General features: G+C 40.0%; 1 protein-coding gene across 2 annotated transcripts in view; it reads left to right on the forward strand.

The window, feature by feature from the left end:
* The window catches only part of LOC120943430 (BTB/POZ domain-containing protein KCTD5), a 48,979-nt gene extending 33,070 nt beyond the window's left edge, over nucleotides 1-15,909 (forward strand). Inside the window, exons 5-7 of one of the 2 annotated variants that reach the window (XM_040356722.1) lie at nucleotides 1,856-1,981; nucleotides 11,006-11,064; nucleotides 14,135-15,909. In XM_040356722.1, coding sequence (XP_040212656.1) covers nucleotides 1,856-1,981; nucleotides 11,006-11,050 — 171 coding nt within the window. In that variant the 3' untranslated portion in view covers nucleotides 11,051-11,064; nucleotides 14,135-15,909. The remainder of the gene's footprint in view (nucleotides 1-1,855; nucleotides 1,982-11,005; nucleotides 11,065-14,134) is intronic. The other variant, XM_040356723.1, reaches the window with a different exon arrangement.
* The last annotated feature ends 4,360 nt before the right edge of the window (nucleotides 15,910-20,269 follow it).

Below are 20,269 nucleotides of genomic sequence, written 5' to 3' on the forward strand. Positions count from 1 at the left end.
TATATATATATATATATATATATATATATATATATATATATATATATATATATATATATATATATATATATATATATATATTCAAAATACAGTGGGTCCCTCTTGATGGTAACTACACCTGCTAGGTCACTTCTACCTAAGGATACCACCCAAAGAAAGTGAGGGTGCAGACCATCCAGGCTCTCAACAGTTTCGCGGTCACCTGCTTCTTCAGGGGAAAAACAAGTGGGAGTAGACATTCGGACTGATTTAAGTTAGTTGGCAATCAAGAGGCACCAAGGCACATACTTCTGGGTGAGCATGGGAGTAGGTTTACAAGGGCCTCTGTAAGCACACCATGGATGGCATTGCCCTCAGTCCAAAAAGGTCAAAAGCGTTATAGGCAATGTGGTAGATGAAACCCGACTGGATCGCCAAATCGAAGGTAGTGTCATACCCGAGCTGAATAAACTTCAAAGTTGTTTCTATCAATATTGATGACACAGTAGTATATTGTGTCCAACGGGAGATTAGTGGTATAGTTACAAAGAAAAGTTGTGATCCCACCCTGGGGCAAGTCCTGGGAGGGGGAAGATCTGTTGTCGTGCATCCACCGCCATGTGTCAATATCTGCCCTCATTCCACAAATAAATTCCATGTGTTGGAAGCCCACAATAGAACTTGGGAGCTGTGTGCGTGTTTCTGACACATCAACTGGTATTTTTCTGTACTTCAAACATTGAGGAATGTGTATATTGCAATAATATACAGTTTTTTGGGGCGGGGGTTGCGTGCTGTGATGCACTTTAAGCCACATCTTCTGGCTAGACTGTTGCTACTTTTTATGAAGCGCAACATGTGTATCAAAATTCAGTTTATGGCAAAAAGGAAATTCTGATTACTTATCAGCTTTTTTTTTGTACAACAGTCGAGTGATGATCAGGAAAAAGTGGAATTGTGACCATTAATAAAAATTCGGTCATTGAAATACTGGCATTCCTTCTCCATGATGTGTTGTATAGTCACCCCATTAATGCGGAAAAATACTACAGGAAATTGTAAGTGGACAACTATGCTTGCCTGTGTAGAGTGCTCAGTTTTAACCGATCTGCCTCCAGAATGGTGACCTAAAAACCTGATTGGGGAAATGTTGAGTATCATTCTCAAACGTAGTTTCCTGATGTTGGTAATGGAGGCTAGAGGTAATGGTAATGGTAATGGAGGCTAGCCATCTCAAATTGGTTCCTGAATGAAATAATGGCTTTTTTCAATCAAGGCAGAAACTAGGTGGAGGCTGAAGCAAACTTCAGATGAACAAAGTACGGTATAATATTGAACAGGTGGTATAGCTCCGACTGCCTTTTTGTATTCAGTCACCAGAAAGGTTCTGGGTGTGTCCTTCTTTTTTTTTTTCTTTTTTTGTTCCTCCCTTTTCCCTCTTACCTCCCAACCACTTGGCTAGATTATGGTGGATTAGTCATTCATAGCAGTGTGTTTGCATTTGGTACCGATTTTATTCCCCTGGAAAGTAGGTTTTGAACCCTCAGAGATGGTGTGTGTGTGTGTGTGTGTGTGTGTGTGTGTGTGTGTGTGTAAAATGAATATAAATTGTCATCTTGTGGAAATGCATTCTCCTTGTTATGCCTTTTTTACTAGGGTAAAATTTGGAGATGGAATTGATGCCTTTTTATACAGGTGTTTGAAGACCGCGGTAACATTTCAGCAGAACAAGTGCAAGGAATACAGTCAATGTAAATGCTCCGTTTGTTAAATGTTGCTTTTTCTTATGCTATTTTACGTCATACTGTATGTGTATATTTGATAATACTGCATTTCTAGCAAGTATAATTCAGGATCATTTCATTAATGATTTCAGCTGGTCAACATTGGTTCTTCCTATAATTATGGAAACGAAGACCAGGCAGAATTTTTGTGTGTGGTCTCCAAAGAGTTGCACAATACCCCATACGGCACATCTAGTGAACCTAGTGAAAAGGCAAAGGTATGTATGTTCTGTTTTTTTATCTACCCTAAAATTTTGTTTTTTTGTTTTGCTTTGTTTTGTTTTTATTGGAATGAATGTAACAAGGGGACCAGGGCTTGTTTTAAGTGAACTAATGCGTTTGCGTAAAGTCATGGTGGGTGCTTTATGCTTTGCTGAAACAAAGTACAACTATCTTTTTTCCTAGCCTTTTTATTTTCTTTAAGGACATCATTCTAAACTTCTGTTGTACCACTGATTTAAAATGGTTTTTCTCATACATTTTTTTTTCAAGTATGCTTGGGCTGATCTTGACATGGCAGCCATCTACATGGGAATATACTCGGCAACAGCTTTGTAGCCTGTACTCAAACTGGAAGATTGTAAAGCTAAACTGGAATGTGACCTTTGGCTCTGCATTGTGGCGCTTTCTAGACCTCTGTTTACTGTTGGCAGCAGAGCTCTTTTTATGGTCTAAAGCCCTTGCACAGCCTCTGTTGTGACCCTGTCTTTGAAGACTCTCATAGTAAGGCCAGTTGGGCTAAAGCACTGGAAAGCTACCTCGCATTTGATACGATTGAGCACCTTTTGTCAAGTTTGCAAACATAACTTCCCACGGTAAGGATTGCACCTGAGTGCTGAATACTCTGTGCAGTGTTGCATGCACTCATGCCCTGCACACTTTCTCCTGCCATTTCAGCCTAGAAGAAACGCCATCCTTTTGCTCCTGCTCCCAAAGCACCACAGGGGTCTTCCAGTCTCCAGGTCTCATTCCACTGCCTGCCTACAATGGCTTGGTCACCTCTGGCCAACTGCAACTCCCATCAGCACTTTGGTTTAAGTATATGATGCCTTGGCTTGTTTTGAGTTTTATTGTTTTCCACTACTTGGTGCAACATTTCTTATCAAAGACACGGACAAGGCGGTCCCTCTGAACTGGGTGATCTTAAATCATACTTTCCTACTGGTTCTGGGGTTGTTTATCCAGTATCCCTAGAATGAACACACCTGTAATCTTGAAGCTGTGATCCGTATTATTGGTTCATTCTCATGGGAAGCATCTTCAGCTCTGTTGGGCATGGCTGAGGCCTCCCTTCATCTCCAATTTAGACTTTTTTTTTTTTTTCTGTGTGTGCCTAACAGCTAGAGAAACCTGCTCAGAAGCTTTAAGCATGCTCTGGTGCCAATCTGAGTCTAGCTCTGACCCTCTTTGGCCTTTAATTTGGGGTGTACCTAGGGTCCCATTAACCATCTCTGACTCCGTATACTCCAGAAAAAGCCTTGTTTGTTTTACTGATGGATTTAAATAGTTCAACACGCCAGCATTGGGGCTCATGTCACCCTCCCTTGAAGCTTCAGATTCACAAAGCAGGCCTTCTGCTGCTTGTTCTGCTCTGTTCTTTTTGCACAGTATTGTGCATTTTCTTGGGTTTGTTTAGCCACTTCATATCCTGTGTGTTTTTTTTTATTTATTTTTTTATTCCTTCCTTGGTAGGAATCCATCCTTATGATTGGTACTCCAACTGGACTGCTCCTTTTCTGGGTAAGGACCTTGCACCCCAGTCCTGCTCAAATCTTCTTGGAGAGTCCACTCCCTGTGGACCCTCTACTTCCCTACATGTTGTAGACCATTTCCTGAAGCTCAGCTACAGATTTCTGACTAATTTCACCTTTTTTCATTTTTCTATTAACCAATCTGGTGCAAGTTCCCAGGAGTAACGCTGGGATTTCTGCTCCTCTCTCCTCGGAGGATGTTGCTACCCTCAAAAATAGCTTACTCAATCCTTTAAAAATGATTGGTTACTGGTAAGGCAGGTTATAGTTTGATCTTTTTAAGGGTAAAAGTTTGTCACCATTCCATGAGCGGGCGCAACTTTGAAGCATGACATATTGGGTATCGATTTACTCGGCGTAATATCTTTCACAATGTAAAAAAAAATTGGGCTAACTTTACTGCTGTCTTATTTTTTCATAAAAGTTTTTTGTTTGTTTTTTTCACAAAAAGTGCGTCTGTAAGACCGCTGAGCAAATACAGTGTGACAAAAAGTATCACAAGACCATCGTTTTATTCTCTAGGGTGTTGGAACCCCCAAACATTATATATATTTTTTGTAAGTAAATTTCTAGCAAAAATAAATGTTAACTTGTAAACACCAAATCTCAGAGGCTCGGTCCTTAAGTGGTTAAAGAGCAGTTGTCATCTCTGACCCACCGTTGACTCACCGACAGTCCCATTAACTTTAATAGGATAGCTGGTGATGTGGCAGTGATATGACAAGGTGAGGGGCGTGGCGACAGCAGGTAAGCGGATTTGCGATAACAGGTGCTGCCATGATGGATATAAAATGACAGGTGCTCTTTAAAGGGGAGTTCCACCCACAATTTCACTTTTTAAATATAAATACCCCTGTAATACACAAGCTTAATGTATTCTAGTAAAGTTAGTCTGTAAACTAAGGTCCGTTTTGTTAGGTTGTTACAGCATTTAAATAGTTTATATTCTAGAAATAGACCGTGGCCATCTTAAGTGTGGGCATCATGAAGCCAGACTGTATGACTTCCTGGATTTCAGCTTTGCATATCTCGCACATGCTCAGTGCACAAGCAATGTAATAGGTTTCAGTCAGGTTTGCAAGGACTACTGGGAAAGATGATGCCTATCCCAGAAACCCTTGCAAATAAGGAGGAGGAAGTAATGAAGGACTACAAAATAAAGGTATTTACAAGCAACAAATTAAATAAAAATTGTCCATTCTGAACACTATGAGATTAGAGCATGCAGCACAGACAAACATAAAAAAATGGGTGGAACTCCACTTTAAATTTAAGGACTTATTCTTGCGGTAGAATCTTTAATATTTACAAACAAAATGAAGGTTTCCTATTTAGAAGAATAATCTGTCAGGTTAGTAAAACCACGCTATCAGAACCGATTTAATCATACAGTTTGAAGTGTACATAGATTTGCAAAACAATGGGATAAAGAAATATTCCTGAACTTCATCTCATGGTTACTATGAAATTGTGTGACGATACATTTTTACTCCAAAAGCATTTTGATAAAAAAAAAAAAAATTGATAGACATCCAAAACTATTTTAAATAAAAAAAAAAAAAAATCAGTTGATTTAATTTTTTTTATCCACTCTTGGATTAACAGCCACTAGGGGTGCACGCCGCCATTACTAGTGTTAAAAAAAAAAAAAAAAAAATGCCATAAAACTATCCCCTATTTTGTAGATGCTATAACTTTTGCGCAAACCAATCAACCCTGTTTGCGATTTTTTTTTTTTTGTTTTTTTTTTGTTTGTTTTTTTTTTAGAAGAATATGCATCGGCCTAAACTGAGGAAAAAAATCGTTTTTTTTATATATTTTTGGGGGATATTTATTATAGCAAAATATAATATAATTTTTTTTTTTTTTCAAAATTGACGTTTTTTTAATTTATAGCGCAAAAAATAAAAACCACAGAGGTGATCAAATACCACCAAAATAAAGCTCTATTTGTGGGGGAAAAAAGGACGGCAATTTTGTTTGGGAGCCATGTCGCACGACCGCGCAATTGTCAGTTAAAGCGACGCAGTGCCGAATCGCAAAAAGTGGCCTGGTCATTGACCAGCAAAATGGTCCGGGGCTCAAGTGTTTAACAAATTGGTCTGTGGCTTGTTGTGTTCCCTTTGTGCTCTCCTTTGTCTTCCTTTCCTCTTCTTTTATTTTTTTTATTTTTTTTTCCCCTGCGTAATCATACATTGATTAATGGAGTCAAGGGTCTTCAGTTAATATATTGTTGTATAGAGCACTGATGGGTTTTAGCCCATAAACTCCACTCAAATTGGTTTACAAATGAGCCCAGACTAAATATCCAATTAGTTTAACTGCTACATTCATTTTCCAGCAAAGATGCTGAATGGTTGCTAGGAGACTGACAGGTTTTCTAGTCATAAATTGGTAACAATTGAAAAAAAGGCACTCTGGCCATAATACATTTCCACCTCTGACACGGTCCCCTTGTGGACTTGACAATCTGCAGGTCAATAACCTCCTTTTACTGGTTAAATGATGTCCATCCAACCCACTTTCCCTGAGCCCAAAATGTCAGACACACCACCTTGGGCTTCATCATCCTGCTAGCATGGACTCACAGTATTCTTTGACAGCCCACCATCACTGCTGGTGGAGAAAACTAAGAACCTATTAATGAAATGTGGAACAGTGGTAATTTCTATACTAAAATCATAAAACAAACACTGGGTGCCTCAGCCTAGTGCACTTATGGCAAATTTTGGCACCCAGACTAGATTTCCCATGATAATGCACTCTGCAGTGTAGTTGAGTATAATGGAAATATAGTTCCAAAACTTCTGGGGTGCCAAGATTCGGCATCACTGGCCTAGTGTATTATCTTAAGCCATTTTTTTTGTCAAATAGGTAATATACTCACAAACAAGCATATGTACACGTGTGTAAGTATAAATCTTATTCCGGACAATCATTGTCCAAAACAAATACATTTTACAAATATATCTTGTTACAATGCAACATACACAGTGCTAAATGCAGATGGGGGGAAAAAAAGTGCATGTTCTTTAAATTCATAAATAAAATATTTCAAAGGCTTGTGTTTTTTTTTTTTAAATAGTGTTAAAAAAATATTCCTTCATAAGACGCCAAATCTGATATCGCCTATGAGCGGCTTACTTCAGTGCACCACCAAAGTGATCACCGCCATTTTCTCCAAAAAACTAACCGGATCAACTTGCAATAAAGCGGATGTATTCACAAATGGCCTCTCCTGCGCCTCTTCTCCCCTCACAGCTGAATTAGACATGCAATCGGCAGTCAGCATAACAATCGGAGGAAGAACCAGCATAGTGTAAAACCAACATTACACCTGTCTGTTCCAGCCGCTACACTGTGGCTGCGAGCTCGGACGCGGCCAAGCGTACTGAAAACGCATGGACTAGCCCAGCCTTCCATTGACGTATGAGTGCTGGTTCCATGGCTATTAAATAATTCAGTTGTGAGGGGAGAATAGGAGCAGGAAAAGCCATTTGTAAATACATGTGATTTATTGCTGGTTTTAAAGGGTTACCAGCAACTTCCGGTGAGTTTTTTTGAGCAAATGATGATCAATTTGGTGCACTGAAGTAAGAACTTCATTAGAGATGTTCTCTGTGATTTGACCTCTTATGAAGGAATATTTTTTTGGACACTTGTTTTCTAAAGGATTTTGGATACAATATTTTATTTATGAACTTTGCTAATGCGTCAGATTAAATTTTTTCATCTGCATTTTTTATATATTGCTTGAATTGACGGAATACACTTGTTATAACAGTTTTGTAGATATTGGTGTATCGTTTTAAACTATTGTAGGATTAGTATAGAAACTAGCACTGTTCCAATTTGCATTTAATCTTTTTGGGTTTGTTTTTGTTTTTTTTCCCCACTAGCAATAGTTGCTGGACCAGTTTGGGGTTCTGTGACACAGTTCATTTATTTTCCATAAAGTAACCTGTCTGGTGATGATTTTGGATTAAAAAGTGGTGTGGAGCAGAAAATTTACTCGGGCTTCCTGAATTTCAATTTAATACAGCAAGTTGAAACACACGTTTTTAAATGACTGGTAATTGATGATGTTGGAGAAATGAAGGGAGTACCCACCCAAAAAGTCGCTTGTCTGCCGTTGCTTTGTGTAGTCTTCTCTATGTAATGTCCAGTTGATATCGGTCTGCTACCACACACTTCAGCAAGAGGCTCACCAATGACTATGTTCTGACATAGTTACATAGTAGGTGAGGTTGAAGAAAGATACAAGTCCAAGTCCAACCTATGTGTGTGATTATATGTCAGTGGTGTGGTCGTTCAGGTGCTTATCTAATGTTTTTTTTTTTTTTTTAACTATTGATGCCCCCCTGCTGAGGCCACCACCTGTGGAAAGGAATTCACATCCTTGCTGTTCTTGCAGTAAAGAACCCTCTACGTAGTTTAAGGTTAAAACTCTTCTTCTAATTTTAATGTCTTGTTGCAACTTTTTCACAGAAAAGAGTTTATCCTTATTGTGGGGTCACCAGTACAGTATTTGTAAATTGAAATCGTATACCCTCTTAAGCGTCTCTTCTCCAGAGAGAATAAGTTCAGTGCTCGCAACCTTTCTTAACTAATATCCTCCAGACCCTTTATTAGCTTTGTTGCCCTTCTTTGTACTCACTCCATTTTCAGTACATCCTTCCTGAGGACTGATGCCCAGAACTGGACAGCATACTCTAGGTGTGGCTGGACCAGAGTCTTGTACAGTGGGGAAATTATTGCTTTATCCCTGGCGCTAATCCCTTTTTAAATGCATGCCAATATTCAGTTTGGTTTGTTAGCAGCAGCTTGGCATTGCTGAGCCTGTCATCTACTAGGACTCTTGGGTCATTTTCCATCCTAGATTCCCCCAGAGGTTCTCCCCCTAGTGAGTAGATTGTATTCATATTTTTGCCACCCAAATGCATTTTTACATTTTTCTACATTAAACCTCATTTAACATGTAGTTGCCCATCCCATTATTTTGTTCAGATCTTCTTGCAAGGTTTCCACATCCTGCAATGAAATTATTGCCCTGCTTGGCATCGTCCGCAAATACAGTGATTAAACTGTTTACCCCATCCTCTAGGTCATTTATGAACAAATTAAATAGGATTGGTCCCAGCACAGATCCCTGTGGGAGCCTACTACCCACCTCTGACCATTCCGGGTACTCCCCATTTATCACTATCCTCTGAACTCGCTCTTGTAGCCAGTTTTCCTTCCATGTACTCACCCTATGGTCCATGCCAACGGACCTTATTTTGTACAGTAAACGTTTATGGGGAACTGTGTCAAATGCTTTTGCAAAATCCAGATACACCACGTCTACGGGCCTTCCTTTATCTAGATGGCAACTTTTTTTTTATCATTATATACAGATCTTAGTGGACAATGCACACTGCTGTAGTGATGCATTCAGCGCCATTAATTGTTTTTGTTTTACAGTCTCATGTAGAAATGTACACATATGCAGGTATATGATGTACACATGTAAATTTGAAACCCTGGCAACTAAAGGCGGATAAGGAGTTCTATGCATGTGTACACGTGCGCATGTTTATGCACCCCTGCATATGTATGTAAGGGGACTTTGCGGAACATAACTTGTGTTTTTTACTCCGGATCTTGCTGCCACAATCTCCTATGTATGGACATCCATTAACAGAACTATTACATCCAAGTGCAAGGGCCTAATAAAGACTGGTCACTGCTGCTGTCTCTCTAAAGTAGTGTGGCTGGTTTATTTGCCCCCTTTCTGCAGGCATCCTGTAATGGTTGGACCTGCTGGGATCCCTCCACAGATGCGCTCTCCGTACAGCCTATATCTAGTACAGTGATATCACTGCTTGCTTTTTACTTTGTGGCTATTGAGGAATATATTTAACCAACTTTTTGCCCAGAGTTTAGCTGTAAGGCTACATACGCACAGCAGTTTAGCGGTGAGCAGAGACAGCTGCCAGCAAAAATCGGCATATTCTTGCTGCAAGTTGTAAATGCTGCTTGCACTCAGCTGCAGGTGGTAGGGTTCAATGGCCAGTTCCACTGCTGTGTGCATGAGAGTTGCATCATCCTGGCCAGCCCAATCTTGCCGCCGAAAAATTCAAACCCAAAAGGAATACCAGAAAATGGATGTGCATTCGATGACCGGGAGTGTTACGAGTAAGCATCAAATGATGTGAAACATGTCAGCCACCTTTTTCCTGTTCACTTCATTTTGACTGCATCGCTTTGGTTGTTTTTTGGATTTTATTTGTATAATAAAGACATTGGGGTAGATTCAGAGAGAATTTATGCCAGCGTATCCATAGATACGCTGCGTAAATTCAAATCTGCGCCGGCGTATCTACTTTCTGTATTCAGAAAGCTAGATACGCCGACATTAGCCTAAGATACGACTGGCATAAGTCTCTTACGCTGTCGTATCTTAGGGTGCATTCTGACGCTGTCCGCTAGGTGGCGCTCCCGTAGTTTTCAGCGTAGAATATGCAAATTGGCTACTTACGCCGATTCACAAACGTACGTGCGCCCGGTGGAAGTTTTTTACGGCGTTTGCGTAAGTCGTTTTTGTCGTAACGTTGCTCCTGCTATTAGGAGGGGCAGCCAATGTTAAGTATGGACATCGTTCCCGCGCTGAGTTTTGAATTTTTACGTCGTTTGCGTAAGTCGTTCGCGAATACGGATGGACGTAATTTACGTTCACGCCGAAACCAATGACGTCCTAGCGACGTCATTTGGAGCAATGCACATTGGGGAAATTTAGCCGGCGGTGCATGCGAATTTAAATCGGCGCAGGGACGCGCCTGATTTAAATACTACACTCCCCCCTAGCCGCGGAATTTGAATTCCGCCAGGGGATTTACGATACGCCGCAAGTTTTGAGGTAAGTGCTTTCTGAATACAGCACTTGCCTCACAAAATTGCGGCGGCGTAACGTAAATCAGATAGGTTAGCGGATCTAAAGATCCGCTAACCTATCTGAATCTACCCCACTGTTTTAAGGAGTGCGGCAGTCCAGGACCTTCTTCTATCCAATGCACCTGTGCATAGCCAGCACCTTTTTGGTTTAATGGGACGGAAGCAAAGCCAAGGGATCAGCAGTTTCTAGAGCGATATCATTTCTCACGTCGATGACCGGGAGTGCTGACACCACAGCCCTGGAGGGGATCACTTGGCAGATGTACGAATATGCTATGCATACTGGCACATGTGGATTAAAGCTCTCGAAGGCCCATTTATTTTTTATTTATTTTTAGGTTTAAGTCACCTGAAGAAGTCTCGCTGAATACTACAGGGGTTCATGTCTTCACATAGCTAGACTAATACATCCGTAACACTTTCTATTACGTTGTATACTAGTAATCTCCCCATATCAGTGTTTTTCCTACCTTGCATGTTTTATCTTTTCACTTACTATTTTTTTTTCTTTTTTTATTATTCCTTCTCTTTGCACATGCATGCTGCATGCTGATACAGAGTGAGGACGAAGAGACGGATTACGATATGAATGACTCAGATTAAGTTTTATTATGCTGGTGAGCACTGGCTTTCCTTGAACCCCCATAATTTCCCCAGAGATGACCCTAACCTGTGTCCATCCCATTGTTTTGTCACTAGCTCTGTCTAGAGTATAATGTATTCCTGACTTTCCCTGTACAAGATTCTAGACTTTAATTCCACCAGCATACATTATGTAATATATTTTTCTGTCTGAATTTCATGTTGAAATGTTTGATCTGGTAATACAAAAAAAGATCCTTTCACTAATAGGATGTGGTTCTTCTGTAGCCAATGAAATGCTCAACCGTCTTCAATCATCTGCCTTCCTGATTCCTTTTGTTGATGTCACAGATCTAAACCTAACCCCTTCCGGCCCACTGGTTTTGAACTATGCTTTATATTCCAGTGTTGTGGTTGTAGTAAGTTTTGTTCTGCCAGATGAACCCAGTTTTTATGTGTGTTCAATAAGACAAGAGTAAATGCCCTATTGTCTTTGCTTTTGTGTTAATTATTGCATTTGTGTGTCTTGGCATATTCAATAAAGGGTCCATTAGAGATTGGCGGGTAAGTGTTTCTTTTCCCTACCCTGGGGAGTACAGAAAAAAAAAAACATCATAATTCCTTGTGAACTGTGCCACTGTGTGGCTTGTGTCAATGGCATCAGTGCATTCAACCTGTTGTAGATCATTTGCTTTAGGCTGGGTTCACACCGCAGCAGGAGTCCGGTGCATCTTCATTCACTGTTACAGGTCTTAGCCAGCCTGAATTTTGGGCTGAATTCGGACCTGAAATGGACCAAAAGACACAGGGCAACGGTGCAATTTGCATCAGAGCAGCTGCGGAGATGTGTGAACGGACTACATAGAGGGCCAGTCACAATCTCCTGCTATGCGAATTGGATGCAGAGAAATCTGCATCCAATCCACAATAGCGTGAACCCAGCCTAAAGCTGGATCCATCCCATAGACTTGTAAAAAAAAAAAAAGGAAACCCATCTGACACAATCAAAAGGCTATTAATACAGGCCCTAGTAGCACTCTCAGTATAACAGATACTGTATGTGTGCCATAGATCAGTGGGGTATCTGTCTCCTCCTCTTCACCCAGGGAATCACAAATGGGAAAGGGGGACAGGAGTTAACGCCTCACCACAAACCTTGCGTTCCTCTACAGAACTGCTCAGTTTTCATTTCCTTTATTCAGAAGAGACTCATTGCTTGGAACCCGGTGGAAGAATTGACCTAGGGCTCTCATCTGCAGTCCTCCATCCACCCCCTCTTTCCTCACCCTGCTTGATGGTTGGGTGGGGGGAGTCTCCTATGCAATTTTACACACGCCTAATTTTCCCCAGTGTCCTTCCTCTTTAGGCCCACGTAACTTCCTGGCTCTTCTCCGGTTTTAGTTCCACAGAACGACCGTTTTTATGAGGTGACTTACCCCTTGGTTTGACTGCTCTTGTTTGGAGCATTCTGTAAGCAGTGCTGGGGCAGTGACTGTAAACATCAATGCCTTGGGATGAGCCAGGCTAATTCAATTTGACCAGCAGTCCTGGGTGTCTCTTCTGGCTGGGATTAGGTCACTTCCTGGGCTACCTTGGTTCCTGGTTCTTAAGCTGCACAAGGAGTGACTGGAGCATGCTGGTACCTTTTCTGGCCAGTCTGTCTGACAGCGGTGCCTTGAATGCCGGAACACCTTTTTTGGAATTCTGCTCCGCTGTGCGTCCTGCTATATTTAGGGGGCACACAACAGCTGTGGTGATGACGAGCTCCTGCAGCGTCTATGAAATGCAGGCAATCTGCAATCGCTATGTATTTTTTTTTTTTTTTTTAGTCTATTGCTGCACGCTTTACCCTCTAGAGTTGGGGCTGTCTGACATGAAAGGTCTTGTTGGTGGCCTTCAGATGTCCTGCCACAGTTGGCTCTGTTTTATCCTTGACATGTGCTGCTCTGGGCTTAAAAGGTTATGTTGCATGGAAACCCTGTTTGGTCACTCTTTTTTTTACAGACCAAGGCTTATTGGTGGCATGCCAACGGGGATGTGGACTCGCTGGGAGTTCTGCAGCCGCTTGACTTTTTTTTTTTTGTGTTGCGCTGCAGCTCAAGGCGCTGCAACACAGAAATTTTAGGCAGCCTCTGCACACCTGGTGCTTTGCTTCAGTGACAGCAGTGTTTCTTTCATATGTAGCTTTTATGGCTCAATAAAAATTTGGAGCCAAGTGATGTCACCTGTGTGTGGCCTCTTTTTCAGTCAGTGCATCTTCAGGTGCTGGTCAGAAGGGCTCTTCCTCACTCTGATCTGCTTTGCGGCAGCTTGGGAGCGCTGACTCACTCACTGGCCCAGTTATGCTTGGAAATTGGTGGGGGGATATTTACACTGCTCTGCACATCAATCCTTTGCTTAAACAATCTGCTAAGGTTTTAGTTGGCTTTTAGCCAGCTTCTGTACTGCCTGAAAGCATGTGTAATTCTGCTAGCAGCTTATTTAACAAGACCATAAGCACTCCCATAATGAGATGTTTAACATCCCAAATAAGAACAGAAGTTTGTTTTTTAAAGGCTTTAAGAACGCTTAAAGCTTTGCTGTACAGACTACATGTATACAAGCTGTGTGTACAAAGACAGATCTTTGCACACACAGCTGTTGGAAATATAATGCATGTCCAAAAAATGATCTATACGCTGGTAGGAGTCATTTTCTTCTAGAAGTGTAGAGGTTGGTGAGCGGCGTTGTGGTGGCTTTTTCCGAAACACGGGTTGCCGTAAAAGTAAGATTATTCATGATGTCTTCATGGGTAACCTGTTGAGTTAAAATGATCCTCTGGTGACCAGGTCGTTTTAATAGGCGTCTGATAAGGAAGAAGTATGCAGATTGGGCGTTCTGACTTCACCAGCAAATAATGTTTTTTTCACGACTTGATAGAATATATTGTGGAGAAATAGCTGTAGACATGAAGATTGGACATGTCACTAGATACTTTGGGCAGCTGCCTGATTAGGGCAGTTTGTGGTAGCTTAACCATATGACTTGATATACAAAATTCAAGTTTTTTTACATGGGTGGCTACTACCAGTCATCTTACTAACATTGAGTTGTATTGTCTTTCAGATTTTGCAAGAACGAGGCTCCCGCATATGAAGAATTTTGAAAGAAACTTTTTTTTTTCCCCCTCCTATACAGTTTTGTTACAAGCAAAGAAATAAGCGTTGGGGATCTACCACAAGATGCCTGCTTTAGGTCCTGGAATTTGTTGGCCAGTTTTTGTTTTTACTTTGAAAGTTGTTTTTTGGATGGAAGCTTCAGTATTTAATGTGTATTGAACAGGAACCTCCATTAAGTGGGGGTCTATTGCCTATTTTTCTACCAGCCCCTAAATTGTTTTCTTCTCTGTACAATATTTTTTGTACAGCATTGATACTGAAAATTGGTAAACTGACAGTCCTGTACATTTAATTCTGCTGTTTGTTGTAACATAATGTACGTACTGTGATGGTATACATGAAACAGTTTGCAAAAATTCAGTCTGGTCACCATGGGGGATGTTGCTGCTCTACACTGGACCTCTAGTTGGCAACCATACCCTGCAAACCGATAAAACGTAAAGCAGTTTCAACTAAGGTGGATCCCCAAAACATATCGGCAAAGGGAATGCGGACCCTGTCTATGTAATCTGCATTGGTCAATTGTTTCTTCCAGAGAAACGCTTCTTCCTTGACAAACTGAAACAATTTTTTTTATATATATATTTTTTTTTTAAAGAAACTGTTTTTGTGATGTAAAAGTATGCTATTCTCTTCTAACAGGTCAATATAAATGTCACAAATTGCATGTACGGTGGACAGATTATCTGCCTATAGGCTGAACTTGCTAATCGGTTTCTTTCTAATGTTTTCCAAAAGAGCAAGTCTGAAAAACTTTTTAGGCTTAGATGATGCTGTGCCAAATGCAGTAACCCATAGCAACCCAATTTAAATTTACTGAAATGGATTTTTTTTTTAAGGGCCACTGCAGTCCAACACATCAGTTTTTGACTTATTTGATGGGTCTCCTTGCTGTAACAAATCAAGTCATCTCAAACCTCCCTCGTTACCCAACATGAAACCTGGAGCAGAGTATACATTATAAAAGGAACTCCTTTATTAAGTGCATCAGCTAAAGTAACCCCAAAAGAGAACAGTATAATTAACCGGTCCATTCATACCAGTGCACTATGACGTGTGTTGCTGCACCATACAGTTACGAGTATCAGTTCTCTTGGAAAGAGAGCCCAAAGCATCTGCTTTGCAGTGTCCACACACTACATTTCGGTACACTGTTGGTCTGTTGTGGTACGTTGGCAGCTGATTCAAATGATGGATTCACTGGGGCTTCAAGGGATTGCATTATGTTCAGGCAGAATGAATGACATTTTATATGTGGTGTAGAAACACAAATTGGCCTAACGCAAAAGGAAAGATGCACATAGTAACCAGACTTTAATGCAATTTGCCCACTAGAAATCTGTTGCACATCTGCTCTTACATCTGAGGAGCCATGTTTTTTTTTTTTCTGCTGGACAAATGGCCTGTTTATGCTGTATTCACACAGGCAGCAATTGCTATTTTTTTAAGCCTCATTCACACGGGCGGTAATAAAAAGCAGTTCAGCCGCTTTTTACTGGCCACCTAAACCCTAGCAAAGCAGTGCAGAGAGTTTGAAGCTACAACAAATTTATCTTGGCTTGACAAATTTAATAGGCAGCACTGCCTGTCAGACTGGGCCACTGAAGTCATTGGGGTAAATTTACTAAACCTGGTGCACTCAATCTGGGGCAGCTGTGCATAGTAACCAATCGTCTTCAAACCTCCAGCTTGTTTTTAATTAAGCTTTGGCTAAAAATAAAAAAATCGGAAACTGTCTGGTTTCTATGCAGAAGTGAGCCTGATCTTGCGCACTTCAGATTTAGTAAATAAACCTCAGGGAGACTGCTCTGCAACCATAAGTAAGACAAAAAACACTAATGGTGCTCTGTTCCTTTTTAAATTGGTAAACTCATGTAGTAATGTGCTAAAATCGCAAATACTGTAATGAGAGTAAATTGATTGGACACAATCACTCCTATAACTTGTGCTCAAACCTTCAAATGTATATACTCTTATCATACATTCATCACTGGTGATTCAAAAAATTGTCACAAATACATTATTCAAAAGATTTTCATTGTGCCAAAAAAATTATATTGAAGCCAGAAACTCAAGTCCATAAAATCTGTCCACCCACTTGATGGATAATGTATATAACAAACCAGTGTGTAAATATAATAATCCTCTCCGTGTCCGACAATGCTCAAAGAAAACGAAAAAGTGCTCCGTTCACAAGAAGAGAGGATGGCCTCTTACCAGATCTGATGGATCCCTCTTACAGAGATCAAAGGAGCTTGTCCAGGAATGATTACAAGTGTGGAAGTTTCAAACCACATATCCTGATATGCTTACAGGGATAAACTCTTGGCCTGTCACTGTGGCATGTTGGTTCAATGGAAAAATAACCATTTGGCAAAAAAAGGCAATTCAGCAAGCACAGGATTGCTGGGAAGCTGGAAGCAACAAGCTGTTTAGCTGGTCAAGTCTCTTGACACCAATTAAATTGATTACAGCTTTGCAGGTTTTCTTAAAGAGACCTATCATGAGAAAACATGCAGGCTGCTATTTTTAACCTCCTAGAAAATGCTATTTTCCATGCAGTCATTCTGATTCTCTTTAAAATATTATACCAGAACAAGTATGCTCTGAAAGATTGTTGACTTTCCTGTATTTGTTTCAGATCAGTGATTTAGAAAGTATTTACTTGTATTATCAGGAGGAGGACAGCACTAGCAGCCCTCATTTTCTGTCATCACATGTACTTTAAAAGTGCTGTCCTTAATCTCCCAGATTTCCATATAGTCTCCCTAAAATGCTTTTTTTTTTTTTTTTTTGTACCCAGAAGATTAAAAGAATATACGCCTGAAGATCAAACCCAGTTGGGCATTAATATAAATAAATATATATATATATATATATATATATATATATAAAAAATCATATTTTTTATATAAGTGTGGCAGGTTTAAAAAGTGTGCTGATTCTCAGTGCATCTGGAAAGTATTCACAGGGCTTCACTTTTTCCAAATTTTTGTTTTGTTGCAACTTTATTCCAGAATTAAATTCATTATTTCCCTCAAAATTCAACCCCCTATACTTCATAAGGACCATGTGAAAGAAGTTTGATTAAAAACTGCAAATTTATTAAAAAAAAAAAAAAATTAGCTTGGTTGCATCCCGTTTTTACTGATCATCCTTGATGTTTCTACAACTTGGAGACCACCTGTTGTAAATTGTTTTATTGGGCATTATTTGGAAAGGCACACACCTGTCTATATACGGTCTTACAGTTAACAGTACATGTCAGAACACAAACCAAGCCATAAAGTCCAAGGAATTGTCTGTAGACAGCCGAGACAGGATTGTATTGAGGCACAGATCTGGGGATGGGTACAGAAACCTTTCTGCAGAATTGAAGGTCCCAATGAGCACAGTGGCCTCCATCATTCATAAATGGAAGTAGTTTTGGAACCCCATGACTCTTGCTAGAGCTGGCCGCCTGGCCAAACTAAGCAATCAGGGGAGAAGGGCCTTAGTCAGTGAGGTGACCAAGAACCCACTGATCACTCTGACAGAGCTCCAGCATTTCTCTGTGGAGAGAGGAAAACATTCCAGAAGAACAACCATCTCTGCAACACACTCCACCAATCAGGCCTGTATGGTAGTGTGGCTAGACAGAAGCCACTCCTCCAGTAAAAGGCACATGACAGCCCACCTGGAGTTTGGCAGGCATAATTTCTGGTGGAAACCAGGCACCACTCATCACCTGGCCAATACCATTCCTACAGTGAAGCATTGTGATGGGAGCATGCTGTGGGGATGGTTTTTCAGCGGCAGGAACTGGGAGACTAGTCTGGATCGAGGGAAAGACAAATGCAGCAACGTACAGCCTTAATGAAAACCTGTTCCAGAGTGGTCTGGACCTCAAACTGGGGCAAAGGTTCATCTTCCAACAGGACAATGACCCTAAGCACACAGCCAAGATAACAAAGAAGTGGTTATGGGGCAATTCTGTGAATGTCCTTGAGTGGCCCAGATTTTAACCCGATTGAACATCTCTGGAGAGACCTGAAAATGGCTGTGCACCGACGCTCCCCATCAAACCTGATGGAGCTTGAGGGATCCTGCAAAGAAGAATATAAGAAACTGCCCAAAAATAGATGTGCCAAGTTTGTAGCATCATACTCAAAAATATTTGAGGCTGGAATTGGTATTGAGCAAATGCTGTGAATACTTATGTACATGTATTATTTTTTTTTTTTATTATTATTATAAATTTGCAAAGATTTTAAACTTCTTTCACAATGTCATTATGACAAAATAATGAATTTAATCCATTTTTGGAATAAGGCTGTAACAAAACAAAATGTGGAAAGTGAAGCACCGAATTCTTCCTGGAGAAAAACGTTGTGGTGGCCTTGGCTGTGTGGCAGTGACTGGTGTGCTTTTTAGCGATGTTTGAGAATAATGCATGCTTGTTTGGCTGGGTTCTTGAAGCCTAAAGTAAAAGGGAAAAGACTTTGCCCTTACTTACTGCCTGCTCATTTGGCCAAATGTAGACATTTTTTCATTAAATATATCGATTTGAATTTTGGTCCAAATAAAACTTCCCCCTTATTTTATATATATATATATATATATATATATATATATATATATATATATATATATATATATATATATATATATATATATATATATATATATATATTCACTTTTAGAAAGCATTGTTTTTTTTAACCAGAGACAGAAAAATCTAGCAAATTTGAACTCCTTATTTCAATGCTTCTTCCGTCCTGAAAAAAATGTATTTGAATCCTTTTAATGTGCTGGTCTGCATGTATTTTTATATATAATTCAATGCTATGTGTGAAAACCTATAATTAACCTTAATTAATTATAAAAAAAAAAATTTAGTCTCTCAAACCAATTTTTTTTTTTAAGTGAATTATTTATTTGGGCCCTCATAACTCGCATGCTGCTCTGATAAATCAAATCTGAACATTTTAACAGCTTGGATGCGATCATTAAACAGCAGGTAAACGTGTTTATAATACAGATCTGATATGAAGTTCAAGTTCGGTTACAGAATTTGTTTGGACTCTTAACATTCCTGACTTTTGTGTGTGATTAAATTTCTCTACATGCCCGTGTATTGGTAGTGTGGCCTAATGTTGTTCTGTTTTGATTGCATGCAATTGCTCTACAGTTTGACATTTTTTTGTGACCTGTATTTTACAAATTATTTAAATAAAAGGGCTATACAATCTGTGAATTACTATACTAAAACTTTAATGCCGTACGAAAAAGGGCTAATCTGTGTATAAACATACTTCATTTTGGTTAGGGATGAACATCGCAAAGAAAAAGTGTTTAATCACAAAGCACTAGTAATAGCGAAGTAGATTATAGTCTTTGTGAATATTTGTGCTTCTACCTTGCAGAGTTTGGCTGAGCATGTAATCGGTACTATGTATTGTAATTACTAGGGGTGCACCGAATGGGAAATTTTGGTACCGAACATGCAGTATGCACTTTGCTGAAAACAGAAAATTACTTTTTTATAAAAAAATAAAAAAATTATATTTTTATTTATAATTGTATTCAACTAATTGATATCATCAATTTGAATTAATATGAATTTGTTGCCCATTATTGGCACCTTTAGTGCAAGAAAATGCAGTCTCTAACCATCGCTTGTATTATTTCTGCAGTCTCTGACCATCTCTTGTATCATATCTGCAGTCTCTTATTTGAACACCCTGCTAATAGTGAGACAAGTGATGGCACCAGAGAATAAGTGAATATATATGAATGAGTAAAGCTGCCCCTTAGGCCCCGTACACACGATAGAATCCATCCGCAGATAAATCCCAGCAAATGGGTTTCTGCGGATAGATCCTATGGTGTGTACACGCCAGCGGATCTGTTTCTGCGGAGAAATCTCCTCTGGGATGGATTTCAGCAGATCGAATATTTGCTGTGCTGCACAACAAATCCATCTGCTTGAATCCATTCCAACGGATGGATCCGCTTGTCTGTACAGACTTACCGGATCCATTCGTCCAAAGGGATTCCCCGCACGCGTCGTAATGATTTGACGCATGCGTGGAATTCCTTA

The sequence above is a fragment of the Rana temporaria genome, chromosome 6 (genome assembly GCF_905171775.1).
Source record: "Rana temporaria chromosome 6, aRanTem1.1, whole genome shotgun sequence".
Classification (NCBI taxonomy): domain Eukaryota; kingdom Metazoa; phylum Chordata; class Amphibia; order Anura; family Ranidae; genus Rana; species Rana temporaria.